Source organism: Doryrhamphus excisus, linkage group LG8 (assembly GCF_037039965.1).
Source record: "Doryrhamphus excisus strain RoL-2023G ecotype Guam linkage group LG8, RoL_Dexc_Guam_v1.1, whole genome shotgun sequence".
Classification (NCBI taxonomy): domain Eukaryota; kingdom Metazoa; phylum Chordata; class Actinopteri; order Syngnathiformes; family Syngnathidae; genus Doryrhamphus; species Doryrhamphus excisus.
The window spans coordinates 12,810,151-12,835,763 of record NC_136364.1 but is presented as its reverse complement, the minus strand read 5'-3'; the positions used below and the strand labels follow the sequence as shown (position 1 = coordinate 12,835,763).

The 25,613-nt window shown below is 43.0% G+C and overlaps 3 protein-coding genes across 9 annotated transcripts in view; all 3 read right to left on the bottom strand.

Annotated features, from left to right (window-relative positions):
- arhgef12a (Rho guanine nucleotide exchange factor (GEF) 12a) overlaps positions 1–3,635 on the bottom strand; it is a 29,800-nt gene extending 26,165 nt beyond the window's left edge. For 6 of the 7 annotated variants that reach the window (XM_058079811.2, XM_058079812.2, XM_058079818.2 and 3 more), the window contains exon 1: positions 2,581–3,635. In XM_058079811.2, the coding sequence (XP_057935794.2) occupies positions 2,581–2,612 (32 nt within the window). In that variant the 5' untranslated portion in view covers positions 2,613–3,635. The remainder of the gene's footprint in view (positions 1–2,580) is intronic. The other variant, XM_058079814.2, reaches the window with a different exon arrangement.
- Positions 3,636–3,711: 76 nt separating this feature from the next.
- tlcd5a (TLC domain containing 5a) lies at positions 3,712–8,089 on the bottom strand. The gene is made up of 3 exons (XM_058079821.2): positions 7,785–8,089; positions 6,315–6,520; positions 3,712–5,387 (listed from the first exon to the last, which is right to left on the bottom strand). Exons 2-3 carry the CDS (start codon positions 6,517–6,519, stop codon positions 4,870–4,872), a joined length of 723 nt encoding a protein of 240 aa, XP_057935804.2. The 5' UTR covers position 6,520; positions 7,785–8,089; the 3' UTR covers positions 3,712–4,869.
- A 396-nt stretch (positions 8,090–8,485) lies between these two features.
- Positions 8,486–25,136, bottom strand: oafa (OAF homolog a (Drosophila)). The gene is made up of 4 exons (XM_058080583.2): positions 24,437–25,136; positions 11,498–11,632; positions 11,239–11,419; positions 8,486–9,508 (listed from the first exon to the last, which is right to left on the bottom strand). The coding sequence occupies exons 1-4, from the start codon at positions 24,674–24,676 to the stop codon at positions 9,234–9,236; spliced, it is 831 nt and encodes a 276-aa protein (XP_057936566.2). The 5' UTR covers positions 24,677–25,136; the 3' UTR covers positions 8,486–9,233.
- Positions 25,137–25,613: the final 477 nt, after the last annotated feature.

Here is a 25,613-nt window from a genome sequence, read left to right as displayed (position 1 = left end):
GCGGGCCCATCCCCGATCCCGATAGATGTTAACACGCATGCCCATCTCCCAGCGTGGCCGACAAAGCGGAAACAAGATGCAAAACACCACCATTTTGACATCAACACACCTACACAATCTCACCAGTACCAATGTGAACCACAGCCACATCAATCTAACTTCAGCATTATTAACTTACTTTAAAAAAATACACACAAAAGTACCAGTCAAAACAACACATGACGATACTCATAGAAATATTCCTTTTTGCCAAGGGACATAAGAAGCACAGCAATATAGCAAACAATACAATGCAAACCTGACAATATTAGTCAACTTGATCTCTACTGGAACTCCCATCTCTGTCCTGGCAGCTCAGTACAAAATTACTAACTTGACAATAATAATAATAATACATCTAGGAAGAATTTGCTCAGCCGAGCTCCTTTGTATTTCACAGCAGAGGTTCTTGCCTAAATAGTTTTTGATGATTGTGATAGCTGGACCCTGGAACAAATTATTTTCATTTCGATTATTTCTTATGTGGAAAAGTTAAAATGAAGCAGATTGTGTGGACTTGAAACAACATAAAGTGTATCTAGTCTAGTGTAAGAGACATTGCAACAAACAGCACAATTAAACTGGGTGCTAACCACTGCTGTCATGGTTGCAAAGGACGGGGGATGGGTCCCAAGCATAATGGGGCCTTGCTTTTACATGACGTTTCATCATGCTGTCCTAAACCAACTGAGAACATTCCAAGGCCTGACTTCCTCACAGGTATAGGATTCAGGTATGAATGGCAAGTCTAATGCAAGAGAAGATGTAGAAAACCCACACTGTAATGAATCCAGTGTATCCCACTGGATTAAACTGGAGTAAACACTCATCAAGCTGGATTTATTTGCCTCTGAAGCGATAAAAGCGATGGCGGCATCCAAGCTCTTGACTGATTCCTCCAGTAAGATGATTACAAGGTTACGTCTAAATCCACAGCTTGTTTTAATGGCTGCAGGAGGAGGAAAGCGTTAAAAGGTTTAGGGCAGGGCTTGGCATCTCGACTGTTCATCGTTCTGCTGTAACAACACTAGCCAAAGATTCTCTATGTGACATGGGTGTTCTCCTCGAAACCAGTAGTTCAAAACTTGCGTCCCCCCTCTGTGACAACTTTTAAACTCAATCGCACTCTTCTCCAGCAGGTATCTGTAGCTGTGTGTCGAACAGACGGCGCTTACCCCATGGCGGCATAGCAGGCAAATAGTGCAGACAAGAACGTGAGGTACATTCAGGGACATTGTGTCAACAAAAAGAGCTCTACCACGCACCAGTTGAGAATCACTTCTAGATTTGGCAGGATTGTTGTGTTGTTTTTAGGTCCTACTAAAAAATGCTAGTCAAAGATCCTCTGTATGACAAGTGTCCTCTGCTGTTTTTAAGAACGTGCTGTCTCATGTCCTCTATGTGACAAGAGGGCAGCACTGCAGTTTTTAAAGGACCTACTGGTACAGGTGTCCAAACTTTTTCCACCAAGGGCCACATACTGAAAAGTCAAAAGATACAGGTGCCACTTTGATATGTTTATTTTGTTAAAAAGGCTCAATGTACAAAGCGTACAGTATAATTAAAGACAATCTTTGTGTTATTTGTTAACAGTGTCAACTATCAAGCTTTACCGCTATTTTTCACATTCTTGCTGCTTTTTAAAAAATATCTTTTTTTTTTTTTAAAGCCCAACAAAAAAGTAGCCAAAGACAGCCAATGGCCTCAAAGCATCCAACTTGCCAATGTTGTACTCTGCCGGTGTCACTGCTAGTCGTGTTGGGTAAGGTGTTTGTAAGGAAATGGCAACATGAACTTGAGGTTAGGACACCACTCAACTGCTGCATAAATGCTTGTGTCTGTCGTTTCTAAGGATGTCAAAAGGTTCTTCATAATCAGTGGTCCCCTACCTTTTTTTAGACCCACCAACCATAGGTCCTTGTGTCCCCGCAAGCCTCCTTAAGTGTGGACTATTGTACCGCGGCCCGGCGGTGGTTGGGGATCTCTACTCGATGCGAAAGGGATGCTCTGCTATTTTTAAGTTAAGGGCAAATTAAATACTTTAACGACTTGCAGCTAAAACACTAGATAAAATATCCTCTATACAAAAGCAGTTCTGTGCAGTTTTTAAGAACTGACTGCCAAAGATCCTCGAGTGACAGGACTGTCGGGAGTTTTTGAATATATGAAAGGAGTCCTCTTCTGTTTTGAGAACCCACTGTCAAAGATTGTCAATGTAACAGAGCCGCTCTGCTGTTTCTTGGGAAATAAAAGGAACATGCGTGTCGGTCAGATGCTATTCACAGGTCTGATCCGGCTCGTGGGCCGCCACTTGGAAAGCATTGGTTTAGGTGTGTAAGAGGGACATTGCATCTTCTCTTAATAGGCTTTAAGAGGTCTGCATGAGAAGTCCCATTGCCATGCTGACATCAGCAGGGTTTCCATCAGAGACTAGCTGCTTTATAATTAGATTGTATAACACTGTTATTAGTCAGCAAGTTGCCACAACGCAGCCATTGAGAACTCCGCATATAGAACATGTTTCCTGCATATATACTGTACCTGTCAGTGAAGCTGCACTGTGTGTCACTCATTGGGCTTCCGGTTCTAGATTTGCAGCGATTTATATCCGATTAACATTTTCCAGAGTGTGATGAGGCGACTTGATGGAGCGTCGTTGAAAAAAAAAGGAAAATAAATATGAGTAAAGATAATATCCTGAATCTTATGTTTGGGGGTGGGGGGCAGCAGCAGCAGCAGCTAGGGCTCCAATGGTGCAGACCTTAAAAATGAATCAGGGCCTGTGGGGGAGATGATAATCCTTCCCAACACTGCTGCTGCAAGTTGCATGCCCTTGAATTCACATCCCAGTTGCCCGTGCGGTAATCCAACGTTTTGTAGTCCGCCGGCCTGCACCCCAGCTCGGGTTGAATGGTGACTAGGCGTCCCTGGGAGATGCGGCAAATTCCTCCAGTGCCCTCGTGTGCAGTCTGCCTGATTCTCTCTTGGAGGAATGACGTTGAGCGAGGGTGTTATTTTAAAAGCAAAAACAGCAGCTAGCGTTGAAATAAGACATAGACGGCAATAAAGCTTGCTTGTAAGAGAATCCTCAAGGGAAAGACGTCCAATCTCGCTAGCTTCCAGCTAACAAAACAGATGAAAAAAAACTTTGCGTCGTGTGTTTGCTTGTTTCGACTGCAAACTAAGCAACGAGTGGAAAAACGACACACCGCATTAAAATATCGAGTGGCTTTTTCCCTCTACCTCTGCGCTCTTCGAAAACGTCTCCGTGAAGGGTGGTGGAAGGGGCAAAAATCCAAATAAAGTCTTTTAGCACCGCCAGACGCTCTTTGACTCCATGTTTCCACAGCCCGTGGATGGAAAACCAAAAGCTAGCTAGCTCATGTAGCCAAAGCTAACGGGGCAGAAAGTAACGCGCAGTCTCTCCAAACCAACTATTCCAACAAAAACGGAGTCCAAATAGGTGCTAAAAACATCCAGGCACACTCACACACGCTTCCCTCCAACGTTCGGCGTCATTTGTGCCAGGGTATAAGTTGAGGAAAGGCAGGGGGTAAAATGCCACAGTGTGCCGCTAGCAACGCCCTAGCCTGCTAGCCCAACGGGAGCCGCTTCCATCAACCACTTCCGCCTGGAGATGAGCGAAAACTCAACAAGCATAAAGTACATGTATAAAAAAAACTATTGCTCATTTATTTACATTTTTACTTTGCATTATATTACATACATTATTATACTTTACATATAAAGTGCTGCGAATGGAGTTTATGACGTGTCTGACACGTACATAACAGGCAGGAGGGGCTGACTAAAAATACACACAAACCAAAAAACGACTACAAACTCATTTCTAATTGTCGTATTTCACTTCTACCAAACTAGCCTCATCCACTTCATGGCTATGCATGCAGCTGCCGGTTGTTTAATCACATGTATTCACGTTTTAAAGCCCCGCCTCTTAATCCCAATCAATTTTATTAATCAAAGCAAGTCAACAAAATGGTAGATAACAACATTGCTTAAAAACAAAACAAAACAAAACAAAACTGGTGTACAGTATACTTTTCCAAAGCACTCGATCAGCTAACACAACAGCACCATCTCATGGACAGATATGGCACTTCTTCCCATTGAGGAACAGCTGAGTCAAAGCAAAAAGTCATTGAAAACAGTTTAAATATATTTCAATCTCTTACAGACACAGACAGAAGGCAGATAAAATATATAGATATTTCAAACTTCCAATCCCTTTAACGATGCTTTAGACAAAAAAGCATACATTCAGAAAACTAAGGCACACACCAGTACAAGTTTTTTTTTTGCTTTGTCTGTATATATTTACATGCTGCTTCCTACCAGTAATCACTCCAGTTAAAAACACTGGAGAAATGTGTTTTAGTATATTGCTGCACAAATAAATATAGATTAAAATGGGTTTTAAGATATTACTGCATGGATAGAAGTGCATTAAAATCAGAAAAAAACTCATTTGAAACGAGACACTGCATTAGTTAGACCCAATGTTGAAAACTATTGTTGTTAGATTGCTGACTTACTTGTTCTAAAATGATAATCAAGTACTTTTACATATATTTGCATGAGGGAATAAGCAGAGGAATATCATTGCAAAGCAGGCTTTGATGACTTAAAAACATTTTTTTCTCCCTGAGTACACAAAAAAATGTATTAAGATTGACACATGACTCACGCAGGGATTTTATGTTGTAAACAAACTCTGGAGCCACTTGCTTGGTTGCCTTCCTCACTTTCATCCCTTTTTTGCATCTCAGTGTGTTCTCTGCGGTCAGTGTGTAAAAAGCACATGAGAAATCAGTCCATTTTGCTTTCATTATTACGAGCGGCTTCCTGCCGCTGCTTGCGCCAAGTCCTGCTCTTGCGGACGGTAAAGCGAACAATGTCCACCATGAAAACCCAGGAAAGCGCATACATGGCCACTCCCCCGCACTTGATGAAGAATCTGGGCCTCGGAGAGACCAGCTCACAGTACAGCATTGTGCCTCCCACGAAGATTCGCATCAGCACAAAGAGCAGCACAAACAGGACGTCCACAGTGTTGGCCAGCGGCGTCCCGTGGCGACCCGTCTGCTTGAGGAACCAGCGTGCCTGCAGGAGGGGGTTGGTGATCTCGCTGCCGAAGAGCACGGCGCAGCCCTCGATGCCCGACTCCCCCAGCCACAGGGTCAGCAGGATGCCCAGGATGCTGAAGGTGTGGTGGGCCAGCATGACGGCGCCCTCGGTGCGGAAGTAAACGCACCAGGCCATGTCAAAAATGAAGTAGCCCAGGCTCAGCACCAGGGCGTTTATCTGTAGAGGTGTGTTCTTTGTACCTTGTAATGATATGAATCAAGTCAGTAAAGGTGTCATGGTGGGAAACTACCCACCATGGGGCCAAAGAATGTTGTGAGTGCCAGCATTTATCCATTTAATTCCTCATGTCTAATTATTTCACATTGTTTCAGGTATGCAAAACTATAATTCTTCTTGATGAAATGTCTTTTTTTGTTCGTATTTTGGGGTGTCTGCAATGGCTGAATTTGATTGACATTATTTCTATGGAAAACATTTTTTGAAAACGGAGGTACGGCTGTGTTACACAACGTACTTATGAATGAATAAGTAAATCATAACCAAAACAGTATTGGATTATATCGCTCCAAGTGTCTACACCCTTAAGCTTGCCAAAATTTGCAAACCAAACAAAGTTATCTGGGAAAAAGAACGCCTTTAAAACGGTTGTACCGCCATCCGCCATCTTGTGTGACATCAGCATTTTGTATCTTCTTTTTTTTTTGCATTTTTTTGGGACATGCTGTAGCGGGCACCTGCCTGTTCTGGCAAAAGGATGACGATAACCATAGACCCTGAAAATGAAATAAATGGCACGCACACCTCTCTGTTCTGGCTGCTTAGTGCAAAGAGTTATTGGGGAATGTTCGATTCGTCTGAAATCTAGATATAAAAATAGGTTTGTTTTTCTTAGCTTTTTGTGTCTTTGGGCCAAAGTGTGTCATTTTGCTTTTCATTGGGTGCCGATCACCTCCATCCCATACTATTGCAGCATCCAGCCTGTAGCAACCATCTTCCATCCACTTTCTGTCACAAAGCCAAAATAAACGTATGCCGTGTGGGACTGGTAGTCGGCAGTCTAAGGCGAAAAGTTGTTGGATTTGTCGGAGGAAGAAGTTTCGACTCCCAAGGGCTAGTCTACATGTAAGTGTCAGCGAGCAGCAGTGACGGTACGATAGACAACATACCTGGATGGGTGAAGGGCCACGGTCCATCCACATAGCCGATGTATGCCGTGACACAGACGGCCAGAATCCCGTGCAACAAGGTGACCAGGCGACAGTTCCACTCGGAGCTGCGGTGCCCATTGACACGGCACAGGGCGAAGTAAAGAGACACCCACCCGGCGAGGCTCAGGAGGGCGCCGACCAACAGCATCTTCTCCAAGAGCATCCTACGGCCCAGTGAGATCACTTACAGTGATATTCTTTGTCACAACAATAATAGCACTACAGTCGGTGGGGTGAGGGGGACGTCCGTCGGTCAGCTGTGACGCTGTGTACCATGCAGCTGGACCGGACGGCCCCTGCCAGCTCCATGGGCGGTGCAGACTCTTGTTGCAACATGCAGAAAAATTCGATGAAAGATTACTCGAGCTCAGACAGTCCCTGTGGGAGCCTCTTGAGCAAGTCAACAATATATTTGGAAATGTTTGCGGCTCCCACCACTACACACAAAAAAACATCCATCTTTTTCTACACTACTTGTCCTTATTACGCTCTTGGGTCCATGTTTTTGGGGATGTGGGCGAAAACTGGAGTGGTTGGCATGTGTCCCAATACTTTTGACCATCCGAAGCATGCTATTAGAGTTAAGCTACATTTCTTAAAATGTTTTCTCTTCTTACAATAAAAACTTCACTATTTCCCTTGGTGGGGGGGGGGGGCAACTACGTTACTAATGTCCATGAACCATCAATAAATTACTTAAACGCTGTAAAAATGTAATAAATAGATGAGAAAAAAGTGATGTATGTGAAATGTTACGGTTTTGTACGTATGGGCTTGATGGGCGCCATAAGTATTGTCCCAATAAGACGTTAAAATATGGAATATACATCCCTTTGATCATTTTAACCCCAAAATACAATCATATTTGACTCCTGTCTGTACACATTGTATCAAAAATACATACCGTCATAATATTTACAGATTAAGGAAGCTAATTCACAGTTAGCTAGTACAAGCTAACATGCTAATGAAGCGTTCCCCCTACTTACCCTACCCTAATACAAATGTACACTATTTCCTGTGGGAAAAAACACTGTTAAGTAAAAAAAAACAACATATGTTAAAATTAATTATAAAATAAACACAGCAAAATTGAAAAAGTAATGTGTTTGTATAAAAGTCAAATGTTATGGGCTAGTGAATATGGGCTGGATGAGCGCCACCTCGTGGAAACAAAGTATTAACCCATTAATAAATTTAAATATGGAATGAAATTCGGTTTTATTATTTTATACGTGACACTAAATATACATTGAAATTGACTCGTGTGTACACACTGGATCACAAGAATAGCGTTCCACATTATGGATGCTAAAGTAACACATTATTGGATGAGGTGCTGCCTACTTAGCTGGTACATGCTAACGTGCTAACAAAGCGTTTCCCCTATTTAAGACGGATCTAAAAATACATCAAAAATAACATTACCTTGTTGATGCACATGTGGATGTTAGCTCGGATTTTACGTGCCCAATGAGATGCTGCCTGGAGTCAAACGTAGTCGTCGTTGTCTTCCATATGTTGTCCTATACTCCCACCAGAACCTTGTTATCCCTCTTCCACATCACTTTACATGCACACCTAGCGAACGATGCCATCGAAGAGACGACGTTTGTCTTAAATTAGATTTAAATTTGGAACATTTGTCGGTTTTATTCCATCCGGTTTAGCAAAACCTGCTCGACTCCTGCCAGACGTCCAGAATATGATACTGCAGGTTGTCAGACAGCGCCTTCCCGTGGTCAGAGGGGACCATTACATACATACATAAATTATTTATTAGTATAATAATTTAAATAGTCCAATGTGATTAAAAATATTTGAATAAAATGTTTACATTTTAATTTATTTTTTGTATTTAATTACGTATTTTACATCAATTTAAAGTCATTAAAATATAGCAACAATTTGAATATATTGAGTAAACTACTGGAGGTGACAAGCATTAAAAAACAGAATCTGGTGATCATGAGTGAAAACACAACTGCTTGTGTGGGTGAACCATCACTAAATTACAACTTAAAAGTTATAACATTAAAATAACATTCAGTTTTAAAAACATCAGCATTAAATATGTCATTCAGCACACTGATATTCATGAAACGTATGAAATGGTGTAAAATCAACAATGCAGTGCAAATTAAAAACTTTATTGAGACGACTCTTGAATGGCACATCGCTTCATTTCCTCCTCATATAGCAAATCTGTACATTGTCGTCAAAATAAGGGCGGGGGGAACATGGAGGCACTTGCTCAACAGAGGTGAAAAGGCCATATTGGTAGAGTAAACACTGCTCTATTTGGTCCCGCATGTTCAGGAAGTGCGCCTTGAATAATGTAATAAGGATCATGGGTTTGAGGTGCATAAATTAAAGAACAGTTGACGTTTTACAGAGCAGAGAAATGTTAAAAGTACACCACCAGATGGCAGTATAGTGGTTAAAAGAGTGCTATCACTGAGCAATGTCTGAATCGCATCTTTTTCAACTGTTGCTTTGACTTTGGTTTATTTGACGCAATCAGGCTGAGCATGTGATTGCTGGAAAACAAAAACAACACGGTTGAGACACACAAAGCGAATGTGTTGTGGGATCTTATTGTTTGAGGAGATGTGGTGTATGCAGCACATCCTTCGATGCAAAAAAAAAAAAAGATATTCATAAGAAAAATAGTTTTAAAACAGTCTGTAGTCGAGCAAAATAAATAAATCCAGCATGAGGAAGCATTGTCTTTGTCTGCGAGCTGGATGAGGATCCTTAGCTGGCGTCCTCTTCAGACAGAAAGGCCACTTCACTTTAAATCACAGTGATGTTTTTGTCTCATTTCTTCCCCAGCGTCAACTCATCCACTCCAAAAAAACAAAATGAGGCCCAGTACTAGGTCTCCTCGTCCCATAGACAGAGCTGTTTTTGGGGGACGTAGTAGGTGAAGTGGTAGCCCTTGCTGCAGCTCTTGATGCCGCACTTGTAGGTGGAGCCTTTGCCCATATTGTCCCGGTTGCGGCAGTACTTGAGGAGACACGGATACCACTCCAGACGTAGACTGTATGTGCAAAGACACGGCTCCCACATGTCCTTAGCGGCGTGACAGGCCTGGAAGTGGGGCGCCTGGGTAGTGTGGGGTAGCACCTCAAATACGGAGCCGTCCACGCCTGAATAAACGAGAGAAGGAAGAGCTGTTAGGAGGACAAAAGGGGAGACATCCAATGTGTGAATCCGGAGTGCAGATGATGCGGGGTAAGCTTTCTTATGCAAAGAAGATGCGTACTGGAGATAATGGTGCAGGAGTGCGACATTGTTGGTGCTTTCATGCATGTTCTCCTCACCCTGATGCAATTTGGGCCTCATTCTCTCCATGCTGAGAGACAAGCATCCACCACCTGATGCTATTGTGTGTCAGAAATTGCATTTTTTTATGCCTTGCATTTTTATCATAGGGGCAATGCTATAGAAATGAAACTTGGATGTACTTTAGAGGAGTCAGTGTACAGCTTGTATAGATGTACTATCCACGCAGCCACTACTGTCTAAATAGCTGAAAATACAAGTCAGATGATATCGCTTGCCAACAGTCAAATATGGTGGTGTCATGATCTGGGGCTGCACGAGTGCTGCCAGCACTGCAGGTGAAACATGCATTCCAACATGTACTTTGACAGCGTGGAGCAGAGCAGGATCCCCTCCCTTGGGAAAGTGGGTGGCACGGCAGTTTTCCAACATGACAAGGAACCCAAACACGCGAGATGAGGAAGCTGAAGGTGATGGAGTACATCTCCGCCACGCCACTGCTATACAAGCTGTTACTTTGCAGTGGGTCGGACCTGTTTCAGGCGGGATGCTTCCAAATTCCCAGCTGCGTGGAATGCAACATCAGTGTAGGCATGCAGGAGTACAGTACATTACAGCCAAAACAAGCAAAAAAAAAAGCACAGCGCACACCCTGACCTGAGCACATTCAAAAGCGAGTAAAACGACTCAAAATAAGCCACACAGTTGGGAATGTTGCTGTAAAAAAATCAACATTTGGATCAACATTTGCAATAAAAGTGACTGTTGTGATGATTGGATTGGATTCAGTTCAAGAAGCCTTCCCTTCTCTCTTCAAATTGCAGGCGGTCATTACTCAACATAAGTCACGGAGGCATCTTACAACTCATCACACACTAACTTAACACCCAAACCTTATACCTCAGAAACACACAAACGTCAAGTTAGTTTGAGATGAAAAAAATAATTTTCTATGAATCTTCCTATGATGCTTTTGATTTGAGAAAAACATTTCAATGGAGGAGCATTGAAAGCGGAGAAAATAGTGGATGTTGCTGCAATGCTGCTTCTGTCCACTAGAGGGAGCTGTAGGACCCGGGGCACAAAGACCAGAGGGAAGCTGACGTCATTGCAGTGCACCATGCGTTGCTCAACTCATGTTTTTTTTTTTTTATTTTAAACTCATATTGGGACATTTGTGGATACAACTTATGGGTGTTAAGTTGCTGTGTGATGAATTTAGTGCAGTTAGTAACATGTTGCTATGATATGCCGTGATGTGATGTATTAACCAGCATCAAGGTTCTCAGACACATCTATTTTTTGGATTTTCGGGCCAAAAATTGTAAAAGGAAATTGTAATTATTGTGTCCCTAACCCCCCATTCGGCAATAAGGACATGTACAATGAATGCAAACATAGAAAAAGGCTTTATCAGACCTAGAAAAAGAATTCCTAGAGTCATATCAGTCGAGTGAAGAAGACAGAAGTGTCCAGGTGCTATAAAGCAGAGATGATAAGGAGTGTGAGAAGACAGCTAATGGACAGTGGCTGGCGAGAGAAAAGACATCCTATGCCAGTTGGAGAGATAAGTGAAGATAAGGCGAAGCGTGACCTTTGTCCAGCCAGTGCTTGACGTCAGCCTCCCTGGTGTAGATGGCCTCTCGGGCCTCGCTGCACATGTTGTGGATGTGGCTGCTCAGCTGCCAGGCTCGACTCAGATTGACCGAGGTACTCATGGTCAGCTGCTCCAGGCCTCGCCGCTCCTCCGCCAAGCGAATGGCATGAGGGTTTTTCTGTAAGAAGAAGCAAAAAAAAAAAAGCCACCAAAATCAACACCTGAAATGAGGTCTTGGTGTAAAGGATGGCTGTACCTGTCTGAGGCGGGCCATGGACTCGCTGGGGATGATCTCATTGCGGTTGAGGCGAGAGATGAAGCACAGGGCTTGGTACTGGTTCTGCCCTCTTTCCAGCTCGCCCAGGATTAGTGATCGGAATATCTTCACTTCCTGCCAAGAGAAGCCAGAGATGAGCGAGAGCACAAGTCATAGGATTTTCCACAAGACAGCAATTAAACAGCCAAGAACAAATATTACTTCTATAAACCTTATTTGTAGTTAAGAACCGTTGGTTAGCAATTCCAGAACCGCATAAAAAGTACAAGTACCGTTTGTTGCTTGGTTGCTTTGTTGATGCAAAAAAGCAACGGGGAATCATTGTGCTGCTGGGGTGGGGGTGGGGGGGGGCAGGAAGCACAGATCACTAGAGCACTAGAAGTTTTCTGTGCGGGTTATTGTGTGTAGCTGCTCTATAGGAGACCACAACTCAATACAAATAACAGGTCCCCTTTAAGGAAGAATTGTGATGCAAAATTTGTATTTTAATTTTGTAAAATATGTTTTTCTGTTTGCATTTTAAGGCACAACGAATCCCCCCCCCCTGTAATAAAACTGCTATAGTCCTCGAGTCTAGAGCACTAGAAGTTTTCTGTGCGGGTTATTGTGTGTAGCTGCTCTATAGGAGACCACAACTCAATACAAATAACAGGTCCCCTTTAAGGAAGAATTGTGATGCAAAATTTGTATTTTAATTTTGTAAAATATATTTTTCTGTTTGCATTTTAAGGCACAACGAATCCCCCCCCCCCTATAATAAAACTGCTATAGTCCTCGAGTCTTATGTCAAATCCTGGAAGTGGCCTGCTTGCATATGGAGGCTAACTGTTATATTCTGTATGTTCAATAGCTAGATAGTCTCTCCCGTGCTATGAAATGGAAAAACCCATCCTCCTCCTGTTTTATGTGGAACAGTAGAAGTAGGAAAATGGTGATAGTGGAGAATCCATGAAAAAAAAAGTCTTGTTGCTGTTGGCAAGCATGCGAGAGATCTGGCGCCAACGCCAAGGCCGTAAAGAATCTGGATGATGGATGAAGGATGATGGGAAGCTCCGGCTCGGAGCGCAGACCTGTCCTCCTATTCATCTGACATCAACCCCCCCCCCCCATTCCAGCTTTAGCCCGAGACAGACCCATTCCCAAAAAACACCCCTCCTCCGCTTTTCACACTGCCATATGAAGCAAACAGGCTGCTGAGGAGAAGCTTTCCCCCTCCACCCCCTCTCAAATAAACATCCCCCAGATAACCCTTAATGAGCTCCGCTCCCATTTCCTGCATGCAAAACAAGAACGCAAGCCCCCCAGAAAGCCTTCTTTATTGCTTTACTTTGCGTGTTGCTCATTCGGGGGAAGTGTTTTTTTGTCAGTCGAGGCTGTCTGACGAGTACACAATAAAAGCAAACAAATCATGTGACACTATTTGACCTTTTGGGAGCAAATAACCGAGCAAATATTGCTTCAAGGACTTTTTGTGACATGACTCTCACAGGTCTCTGTGACATGTGGCGAAAATGCACGAATTTGGATTTGTGCAAGGGTGGGAGAGCCCCTATAATATAAAATATATTTTCAACTTCCGTGGCCCCCTGCTTTACTTGGCTTGTTAAGCGGGCAAGCATGAGCCAACACTGTACTTGCAGAGAAATTAATTATATTGGATAATACTAGTGTGAAGGTGACTATAGGGGTGTTATTTCAAGCCTGGAGGGCTCTTATAAAGTTAATTGTATTCAGAAGGTTGTAGAAAGGGTTTCTATGCTCTATGAAAATATTCTAGTTATAAATAAGAGATCGGGACAACAGTGGACAGAGCTCTACAGGTTCTGATGCAACCAACCAGGATCAACAACATTTCAGTACTTCCTTCTCGAGGCTTTTGAGATGAAACGCTATCGTCGTCTCTCTAATCCAGCAAAACTGAGATAACTACAGCCATTGGAACCCACAAACTTCAATCTTCAAATTGTGAAAGAGTGCAAACTTTCCTGGATTGGCCATGTTACAAGATCAACATCGAGCTTTGCACAAACCATATTTCAAGGATCTGTGGAGACGAGGCCGGCCTAGAATGAACAGGAGAGATACCATCAAGACATGGACAAACAAGCCATTCTGCCAGCTAGTGAACACCGCCAAAAGTGGAAGGACTTGGTGTACTGTACCTCATCTGCTACACCCCTACAACCCTTCTGGTTGTGGGACGTCTAGAACTAGAATTCTACTTGCAGAGATTCACTTATCACGGATCAGGTCTGGAACCAATGAACCACAACAAAAGTACTACTACTATGAGGAATAATAAACAGTTCATGTGAACTCTCAGCATGTAACTGAACTGGCAACATTTTACAAAACAAGCGCTACAAGGCATGCTGGGTGGAGGCACCCCAGGCAATGCCATATAAGAGGCGGCGCTGCCACGTCCCTGGCAGCTAGAAGTCAACAAGAGAAGCTATGCTAAGAACAGTTCATGGTATTTTTTTCAACATGCTTCGCTACACATCTTAAAATAAAGGCTGGGTGCTCTACCAACTGTGTTTTGTTCACCATCCCTGGGAGTTTTTTCCAGTTGCACTTATTTTGGCTTTTTCCATTTGAATCCCAATGGATCCGTGCTTCATTCTTGCCATAGCGGAAGTACTGCTTGCCACAAACACATTGCTTTGGTTGACAATCCAACCCAGTTTATTGACTACATTTTTAGGGAAGTACAAATGATAACTGAGCAGAGGAATGACTTCATCACATGCAAAAGAAAAAGCCAAACAAGATAACAGCAAGAACGCTGTTTCCCCTGAAGTGTAGGGAGGGCCACGACGTCAAGACCTCCCATATTGTACACACATACTGGGACTGTGTGTGTGTGTGTGTGTGTAGACGAGGAAGAAAAAGCAAAGGGGAAGGCATTCATGTCAGCCACATGGATTTGCCTCAGGGCTGGCTGGGTAATTACAGAGGAAAGTGTAGCTGTACCGACTCTGTGTATTTGGAAGACTGCTCTGTAGTGACTTCAGTGTATACACACATGGATACAGTACATCCCCTCGTCTCGTGTCATTATGAGTACACATGACATATGCTTCCACTGCCCGCTATTTGGATTGAGGCCAAAAAGGTCAAAACATGGTGACTTGCAACGGAAGGCTTAAAAAGAGCAGTTTGACCCTTTGGGAAATGGAATTAATGACGCTACATTAAGCAAGAATACATCAAATGGCTTACGAGCCCCTTAATCCGATAAACCCAGAGTACAGTGGATGCCCGCGCATTCACGGCCCTGCTAATTCGGGGTGAATTAAATTTAAAATTAATTTGGTCAATCAAAAAAATGTCACTGAAAATGTTTCATACAAAAGCAAAACATACAGAGCTATGTTTATATCTTCGTGCTTCTCAGATAAGATTTGGGATTCCACACCTTTCTGCATCCATCCTTTTAACTGGTTCCAGACCCGACTGTGATAAGTGAATTTCTGTGAAGTAGGATTCATTATTTATAAATGAAATATCTTGGTAGTTTCAGCCTTGTACATCTGTTTACGACCTTCTAAATAAGGCTATTAGAGCCCTCTACGCAGGAAATAACACCCCTACAGTCACATATACATTCATATTAACCAATATAGTTGACATAATAAAAGTAAATAAAGCATTTAGGACTGAAATGAGACTGTGTGATGCTATAAATGTGATGCAAAAGCAAAATATTGTTTGGGTGGTAAAAAGTTTGGGAACAATGGTTCTAAATAGTGCTAACTCTACATGAGTGTGTCTTAGCTATGCGGGTCTGCCATGTGAGTTCTCAACGGATTTCACCATTGAGGAAATATGGTTATTTAAAATGCTTCTTTTAAAAAAATATCTCAAGTCAACCATTAATGGAATGAGGGTTAATTGCAGGCCCAGAACAAAGTAATGACAACTGCTGCTATCTTAGTGCTGTAGGTGACGCGAGGATAATAATCAGTTTGGGCTTTTACAAGCAAACACGCTTCAAACTATGACATCATCTTGTCCGGAAATACCCTCCAAGACAGAAGGAGTCGGGTTTACTTGGACCCGGATCACGTATCCCAGCCAAAACCAGCACCGCCGCTGAATTATTTAGAGAGAAAATGATGGAAGAAGCAGAGTGAGAATGTGCTGTGCTGCTATGAATGGATGTCTTCAAGACAGGCGGTAATCCCAGAACAGGAGCTAGCTGTAGCTGGAGACATGAAAAGTACCACTGTGGCTGTAGGCGACCTCCTGATGTATGTTTTTCTTATCACTAAAAGAGTTGTGCATTTAAAGGGTTGTTTGAGTGGCCAAGCTTGTTAACAAATCACCATGTGATTGAAGAGAGCTATGGTTTTCCTTTCCACTTTTTCATGCACTCCAAATTATTAAGGTAAAGAATTATACTGATAAAAGAGCCTGTCTAAAAAAAAATCACCTTCTTCTAATTAACGTCCGATTCTCTTTGCAGGAACATAATAAAAAGGGTATTCACAGTACATGAGACTACCTGGAGGCCTTGCAAGTTTGAGACATGGTTGGCATCGCCACAAAAACATTGGGGTGTAAAGAAACAACCAAAAGGGGCCGGTCTTGTTTTTTTGCCAGCATGGTGTGAGAGTAACTCTGGGAAGACACTGGTAAATCACTTTTAGCACATCACCCTGAAGTAAACCTGCTGCAGCTTGTAAATAACACCAGGAAAGTAAAGTCTTTCAATATTCCTGAACTACGGCAATAAACAAATCACTTGATTTCCCGCCTCTTAAGCTTATCAACAGGTATGAACTTTGCAGATTATAAAGCGTTGCCATGTTGCAAAAGAAGAATGGTCTAGCCTTTAGGCTGTTCCCCTCAACAGAGCACTACAAATGTCAGCACGCCTATAAATAATCCACACAATTACAGATTCCGAAGCATTGCTTCCTCACACCCAAGACTTTGCAGGCAAACGGCCACTGGCTCACGGCCAAACACAGGCGGGCATTCAGGCAACCTCGCCTTAGTGGGTCATGCTAAAAACCTGTTAAAACAGGAGAGAGCCGGGTGCCGCTTTCATTGCACACTACCTTTGGTGGGCCAGATTATTTAAGAGGCACACAAAAGCCCATTCAAACCCTCAAAAGGTGCCATTTATAGAGAATATTCGCAGCCACTGTGGTCGTAGCCCAGCAGACCAAGTGGGCATTATGGAGGTTTATACTGAAAGTAACTAAATGTGACCTTCATTAATTCATTCACAATAAAAACAACATGGCCGTCTCTGAGCAGAAGACCTGAAATCCCGATAAGGCTGATGGAAGGCCCAGAGGGAACGCTGACGGATCATTGTGGATCATTGTGGAGCCACGTGGCTAATTGAGCGCACATGGAATGTTTGTTTGAATCACATGATTAACGACTCCAGTGAAGAGATGCGCATCAGCTAAGACTAGAATGTGCTTGTACCCGATGCAAACAGACTGTAACAAAATGTGAAAACAAACATCTTGAAAGCTCTTGTGCAATCCGGACGACTGCAGCTTTATCACAAGTTGTTTGTGACATATTAGAACTCAATGAATAATAAATGGACAACAAGTAGACAAGCTAAACTCTCTCACTGCAATATCAAGCAAATACTCAGAAAATTGTCACTAACATTATAAATAAAGGTTTACAAAAACACTCCCCAAGTAAGTCAAATGAAGAAACGGGTATTAGAAAACAAAATTTTGACAATTTACCTAAACTAAAGTGCTCAGGAACAGTCAGTAGTTTACAGAACAAGGACTGCGGCCACATACTGTAGTGCAGTCATGCTAATACACTCTTTTACAGACAAATCAACACAAACATTCATTTAAACACACTTCAACACACTTCTTAGTCTGGTCTTCAACGACTTGGAAGTATGACACAGCGGGTCTTGGAAATGTTCAAGCACTAAATACTAATAAATCACGAGTAAACAATAACGCTAATAAATTCCTTACTGCTATCTCATCGAGTGCTGTATGTGTGCTCGCTCAATTCCGCCTTTGTCCCCACATACTAGGGTGACACCAGCCTTCCAAATAGCCGTCTCTGGATATGCCTGCCAGTAACTAGTGGCTTTGCTTGCAGTTCAAAGCAAAACATCAGCGGAGAGACAGCTCGTATCTGAACAACGTTTGATGGGACACTCGCATGCCAAGGTACAGCCGTATAATGACAATAAAACTAAAGTGCTCCAGCAGTTTCTCCAGCTGAGTCCAGCAAATGGCATTTGAGATTCAACAAGATTACCTTACCTTTCAAAACACACATTTTTTCGTCTATTCCTGACTCAACATCAAATACATCTCCGCTGCATTTTCTCAAGCTACGGTGTGGGTCAGGGGTCACACAGGACCAAAAAAAAAGTAGCATTAAATGGACGTTCTGTGAAATCGTGATTGTGTTAGCTTTAACAGCTGTACTAACATCCATCCATTTTGCCTTTGACGTCAGTGAAGTTAGGTTTACTCACGCTGAGGCACCTCCCCTGAAGACGTCTCTCAAGGGAGGCCCGCTTCAGTCAATGCCCTCTTGCCTTGCTTGACTCCTGTTTGGAAGATTTGTCTTTTCAGTGGCTACTTCTGGCATCACAACAACAGGAAGTCATTGGAATGTGAGAACCTGCAGCTTCAGGAACATAGACCCCCCCGCCCAGTCCCCCCTCTTTTGGCTCCTGTTTGTTGAACTGTTTATCCAAGACCACCGTGTCCGACCTAAATGGCTCCGTTTGCCCTTTTAAAAACAACACACAAGGATTGAAGATGTTTGTTGATGTGGGGGGGACGTCTGCCTTGGTGCACACAAGAGAAAAAGAAAAAAAAACTCAGGTGTAGGGCGGGGATTAAAGATCATGATGGGAGACAAAGAGGCTGGGGAGAGGGACCGGGTGGGTGGGGGCAGACACCCAGACAAAAGAAGTGGGAGAAAAGCCTCGGTGCTAAGAAATGCCTGAGTGGAAGCTAATTACAGAGGCTCTGACGCCAGGAATGCAGAGTCACATTGGGGGCTCGGTCACACCTGGCTTGTCCACATAGCAACCCGATTGGAAAAGAGTGGAGGCCGATGACAATGAAAGACCTGAAGGTACAGAAAGAGAGGCGCTTCTCCAGTTGAACTTGTGAATGATGCATCCAATAAAAAATTATTGCGCACAATTATCCCACCACTGCAACAATTTGTGGGAAAGCTTTGCATACAGGAAATGAGACAGCTAACAAGGAAGGAAATGAAGTAGATAGATAAGAAGATGACTGTAGTCCCATTCATGCCTTCGGCTGGTGTCCTGCAGCTTTCATATCCTGTTGCAACACACCGTCACGGCGAAGGGTTAAACAATAAAATACATCTGACTATGTCAATTCAGGCCATTCCCTGCCATCGCATATGTATGCCTCTCGTCATGGGTTCATCAGTCCCTTTGTAGTCACTTGTAGGTTGAGGTTACCAGATTGTTACATGACGTGAGCTCTGTCAGGTGGCTGAAAACCTCCCAGAGTTTGTCCTTTCCTCGTTTCTTCAATGGACAGCATTTCAGAATAACATCTGGTCTTCTAGGGGGAAGAAGGAGGATAAAGACATCACCAAGGGACCGAGGGGTCCACCAGAGGCCAAAGGGGACTCGCCGCATGTGCTACTCGAAAAGGCCACAGAAAGAGCACAGAGGAGGCTAAAACAGGAAACAAAGAGTGGCTGTGTGAAAGGTTGAACAGGAGAGCTTGGTAAAAGGTTGGTCATTTGTGTGTTCGGATATGAAATTCCTGGTACACAAGCCAACAATGTCTTTTTAGAACTTATTTAGGGCCTACAACTGATTAAAAAACGGTATTACGTGCATTGTCAAGTGACCCATATCTAATATCCAGCAATGTGCAGGCAGGTGAGGCTTGAATAATGATAACAAAACAGATGAGAATATTGTGAAAATGGCTGAATTTGCACCGTGAAGCTACCGTGAATGTTTGTCAGCTTGTTGCCAATTTTTGCCTAAATATTTCTGATACAGTACAGCCAATGTAAGGTCTTTAATGTAAGTGTGTCATCATTGTTCTTGCTAACAGGACAATAAAATACATCAAAATATCAGACGGGAGGCACTTACAGTACCACCGCATCCTGAAGGGGTGAGGCATTTGTGAGCTGGAAGGTGCTTGTCTCTGCTGTTCTTCCATAGAAAAAAGGCCAGTGTTTTTGTTTTGTTTTGTTTGACAAAGTCAAATGAGTGAATGAATGAATTAATGGAAATGCCAAGATCAAGGAAAACATACCCAAGCTCACCAGGAGGTGATGAGACTTTTACAACAAAGTATGTAGAATTTGTCCTGCAGAGGGAAAGGCTGCATGTACTTCATATACAAAAAACTCTCCAAAAAGAGTCAGTGTCTCACAAGCCATGAACCTCAACACGCGTCACTGCCAATATCACGTTTTATGCACTACTTACAGGAGATGATGATTTTTCTCACATTGGGTGCCCATAGGGACACGTATTACTGTTATAACATCATTGAAGTTTAATAATAAATAATACTATCAGGTAGAAAGCAGACAACATTAGCAGGTTAGGTTGGTGTCTTTTCCCAGTTGTTCTCTTGAAACGTTCCACTGTATTATTAAGGGATCGTCTGGGTTTCATCAGCGAATGACTTCATCTATTCAGTGATGAGTCACTGTGGGCTTTAAAGAAAAGTGTATTCAAGCCATTTTATACACCCAGAACCAACAGGTGACACTTACCTGTTGCAGAAAGAGAGTGGGCAAGTTTGAGCAAGTGACAAAGAGCGACAGTCATGGGAAAAACCTCCAACTCCTGGCAACCGCCAGCATTTCCCACAATAGACAGCCAGAAAGTCACAGTAAAAATCCTTCGGAATACATTTAATGAGAGTCACAGGTTTGGGAAAAGCACAAAAATATTTAAGGATGGACATCAGCCAACAATGTGTCACAGATAAGGTCCAATCCTGGAGTGAAGACAACCGGGGAGCCAACTCTCATTTTCCTATTGTGCTTTAGGGTGCATTATATCCTATTCTTTGTTACAGTAAAATGGGTGTATCAATAATGCCTGAACACAACACAACAGGTAACCGACCTGACCTAGGCTGCCTTTTTATGCGTCAAAGACTGCACTGTTGTAGTATATACTTGATTGCACCCTAGGATAAAATGGTGCAATCGCCCGCTTTTTCTCTGCTGAAGTGTAAACATGTGCTCAAAGTTATGAGCCAGTGCAGAGAAACAGAATGGCGATCAAGTACAGCCTGAGATCTTATCAGCACAAAAAGGTTTGCACAGCACGAGATGGTCGTAGCGCGAGCTCAACCACATCACCATTTCCACATGTCTGCATGCCTGAAGAGTATCCACGCAGTGATTTACCGCTTTTACGCAGCCGACTCCACTTCTCACCAAACTGATGCTTTCTAGCAGCTGGACTGTTCAAATGGACATTATTGCTTTTAAAAAGTTACTTTGTTAACTTTGCTGCTGTTGAATTCTGCACTGATTCTCCCACTCACTTCATCTTTTTGTGTGTTTCCACTCTGAACAACGGATTGCAGTACTTACTTGCAGTACTAAAGCAGAATCTCAACCAGTGGGTCGGGACTCAAAAGTGGGTGATGGATCCATTCAGAGTGGATTGCAGACAGCAAGTCAAAAATGATAGTAAAATATGTCATATTGTATACAACTCATGATGAATAGCCTTTTATTTGTGGATTTCAAGTATGGTTACACACAGAATAACACTGCAATGTGTGTTGTGTGCACAAAATAGGCCTATGCGGATAACAATGTGAGCACAGTTGAAGTTATTTGCTCACAATATCGGCCCAGAGTACTGTTTCGTATTGCATTTCTTTCTATGTTGAATTTACTGGCACTTGTAGATGACGCAGCCATGGCTAGACTTGAAACATGAGTGAGATCAGCGTTTACCGCACCACAGAGAATAAAAATGAACTATCACTTCGGGTGTAAATGTGGCTTTACTGTCCTCTCCGTAGCCATAACCTGATCCTTTTTCCTCAAACACATCCAGTACGATAAAAGTCAACTTTCAGTGCGATAGCAAGGTGAAATCGCTGGCTTAACTCCTTGCCTGGAATGCAACTCGCATCCACACATGTGGCCAAAGGAGGATAATGATGCAAGTGTTTAACATCACTGTTAAAGCGCTCTTCTTCCCACACGCACAGAAGATTCATGGCAGCTGGAAGTGACAGCTCATCCAACTTTCCATAAATCTTGGAGATAGTGCAAGGGGGGCTGAATAAAAAACACATGGTGGGGAAAAGAGAACAGGAAGCAAAGAAAAAAGGTGCACATGTGTGTGTGTGTGTGTGTGTGTGGAGGCTGACCTTCTACTGGAAAAGATAAAGCAACAGAAGACTACAGTGATCTCAGAGTTTCTATTTCAAATAAACAAAACCATATGTGTGTCTGGATGAGAGGGCCTATATGAGTGGGGGCGCACCACAACGGGGCCCCTCGACAACCCTGGCGATGCCTCTCAGCTCAAAGTTCAGGGCTTGTCCCTTTATTGTGGTGGGGGAAAAGTGGGGGTCATCAATTATTGGAGGGTACGATGGCCTCTTCTCTCACTCTCCTAAACTGCAAATTAGCTGTTTTGGTTAGCCGAGCAGACGCGCTACATCAAAAAAGGTCAGACATGCCCACTTAATCCTGGTAGATCTCCCCCCCGCTTCACATCTCACCAGGCTGTCAGCTTCTGTGTGACAGCAACCATCACACACACATGCCTTTGGACTAGGAGCCACATACACAACACACACACACACTCCCTTCATGCTGTGGCTTCCAGAACTGACATGACTCCCAGTACAGTCGTCATTTTCCAAAGTGAAACAATGTCATCTTTCCAACGCTGACAAGGGAAGGGAAGCTCGATGTGTTTGGCTACTTTTAGAAAAATGCTAAATAAGGTTGCTGGTTATGAGCAGCCGCTTTTAAGGATCTAGACGTGGTGGGCGAGGGCGGCATGGGGGCGGGGGCGTAGGCATACCCCACATCTAAGGAACAGCAGCTGTCTTTGACCTCAGTGAGACTTAAGATGGAAAAAAAACATGAATGAAAGTTACAGTTGTGCTTTGCCTCAGGGGATTGGGACTTTTTGGTGGTGGGGGTGGTATTGGGTTATTTTTACTTGACACCATTGTGGTTTGAATGTCTAGCTAATTAAATATTTCATTAACATGGAGAGATAAAATGCAATGGCTTATAACCGGGGTGGGGCCCTCAAAGGTTCTCTGGTGTTTTTGTTTTTGTTTGCAGTCTTTTTCTGTAAAAGACAGGAGTATGACAGGACTGCGCTGCCATTTTTTGGAATGGGCTTCAAAACGCTTGTCAAAAACAGTGTTTTGCCGTTTTTTGGAATCTGCTGCAAAACATTTGGCCAAGATCTTCCATACAACAGGTGTGCTCTGGTCGGGTTGTTTTTATGCTTAATTATATTTAATGCTTAATTATGCTTTTTTATGCTTAATAATAGCAGTGAAAAACCCTTCATATGACAGGAGCTCTCTTCTGTAACTTTGATCAAACATCTTCCATATGAATCTGCGCCAAAGCCCTGTCATATGACTGTTTTTTGGGATATGCTGCAGGACCATCATTAGATCTTCCATATGACAGAAGTGTTCTGCTGTTTTTTGGAATACACTGCATGACCTTCATCAAAGGTCTTCCATATGAGAGCAGCGCTCCGCCGTTTTCTGGAATCTGTTGTTAAACCCTTGTCAAAGAGCTTCCATATGACTAGAGCACGCTGGTGTTTTGCTTTATTTTTTGCAGAAGGTCCTTAATAACAGCAGTGAAAGTCTCTCTCCAAGACAAGAGTGCTCTGATGTTTTTTTAAGAACCTACAGCAAAAGCATGAGTCAAAGATCCTTGACTGACGGATGGGCATGTACATACATTTAAATGCAATGCAATGCATTTGAGCCCTCGGTTTTTACAGCTTGGGACTATCATGCTGCCCCGTTATTAGTTCTATGTGGAAGTGGTGCCTTGAGGGTCATAAATGGACGTAGTCACAGTAGGGGAACAAGGGGCGGCTGTCAACCTGGACACTGGTGACACACTGTGAAAGCCCCGATTAACAAGGCAGTGGGTGGTTAGTTAGTAATTAGCCCAGAAGAGGACAATAGCAAAGATTGTACCGTGAGGTAAAGTAGCGTTGCTGCCTTATAGTCAATGGGGTGATGATCACTTTGATCCCAAAGGTTGCAGCTAAAGACCAATGGTGATCCTCGTGTATCCCAATACAGTAGTGCATAGGCCCAAAGAAACATGTTATTATTCAACACATATATACAATTCTGTTACATTAGGAAAGATTAGACCCCGGTAGTCTTGATTATCAAGGCCATGGGAAGTTAATGAATGTTTAGAAGAGTCCGTGTTTGTTTTGGCGTTTGGAGCCTGTGTAAACAACAAAAATTTGCTTTTCCGGTACAAAGGTACCCTTAAATATTGACTGTTAGAACAGGATTGTTGTGATGTTTTTAAGGACCTACTACAAAAATGCCAGTCAAAGATGTACTATGTGACAGGGATGCTCTGCTACCATTAAGGTCATACTGTAAAAATGTAGTCAAAGTTTCTTGACATAGTTTTTGGAATTTAGAGCAATAACCAGAAAGCTGTTTTTGAGAACCTACTACCCAAATGCTATTCAAAGATCTTCTGTTTTAAAGAATATACTATTTGGCCGGCTTGTTGCCACTTGAGGAGCACCTGTGTAACGTGTTGGATGGAATCTGTATCATAACATTGGGTCAAAAGACTTCACTAGAGGGGTCCTAACTTAAAAAAAAGTACTTAATGTTAACTTGTGTATCACCAGCAAACACCACAAGAGTTCCATCGTTAAGTTCTCACCTGTTTGAAGTCCGCCACAAAGGTGACGAGGGTCCCATCTCCTTGCTTGAACTCCACCGATATCGCATCTCTCTCGCTGTCCGCTTCCAAGACCTCGTCGGTCACCAGTCCGTCGGCTAGCCGGACTCGAACCCTGAGCTCGGAGCACAGTCCCAGGGCGCAGAGGAGCAGCAGCGGGACGCATAAACGGACCGTCAGGACGGACCGAACCGAAGCAGCACGGAGGCAACTCGCACACATCCCCGAAGACACAGAAGCGGAGGCAAGCGAGGAAGATTCGAGGAGCAACCCCGAATGTCTGCGTTCATATCGCCTCAGCGGTATCCTCGCATAGTCCGTGAACGCAACGTTCCTCAATCACTGCACTTCACTTCACTTGGGACCATTTCCCTTTTCTTCCGCTGAGTCTTTCGCTTCCGATAAGTGCCGTTCCCACAGCTTGGCGTTCATATTAGACCACTTTGTTCACTTCCGAGCAGCACAAACTTTTAGCGTGCGTGTGTGAAGCCATGGTGCTCGTAGTAAACTCCACACTCTCTCTCTCTTTCTCACACACAAACACACTCCAGCCTCTCAGCACTCTGCCCATCCCCCCCAAAGAAGAAGGAGGCCGCTCATGTGATCCTCCTCCTGCACTCTCAACTAATAATACCCCTCCACACACTTTGTATTTTACAAAAACAAAAATGGCATTTCATGTACGCTGTACGCTTTAGCTAGCTAAAAGCAACAGAACTGCTAACATTCTGCTTCCGGGTTTACGTCACAAGTTGCGAGGCAGAATTCCCAGGCCTCAAGTATTGCTGCCCCATTTAAAGGCAATGGGAAAATTAACACCTGTAAGCCACGCTCACTGTGGCGGGGGTGTTCAATTGAAGTATTATAGAATTAACTATCACTATCATATTTTACATAAACATAAGTATGTTTTATTATTGTCATGAGTAATTATAATTTTAATAATTATGCCGATCAAAAACATCCGCTGTGGTGAAAGAAACAAACAAAAATTCATACTGTTAAATATTTTGTAATTTCGTCCAAATTGACAGTAAAAATTGTGAGGTGTGGAAAAGCAGCACCTTTCATTACATCAAAAGAATTCAGAAATGTCATTTTATATAAATTACTCTTCTGCAAATGTAGCATGAAATTGTACATTTTTCCATCATCCTTC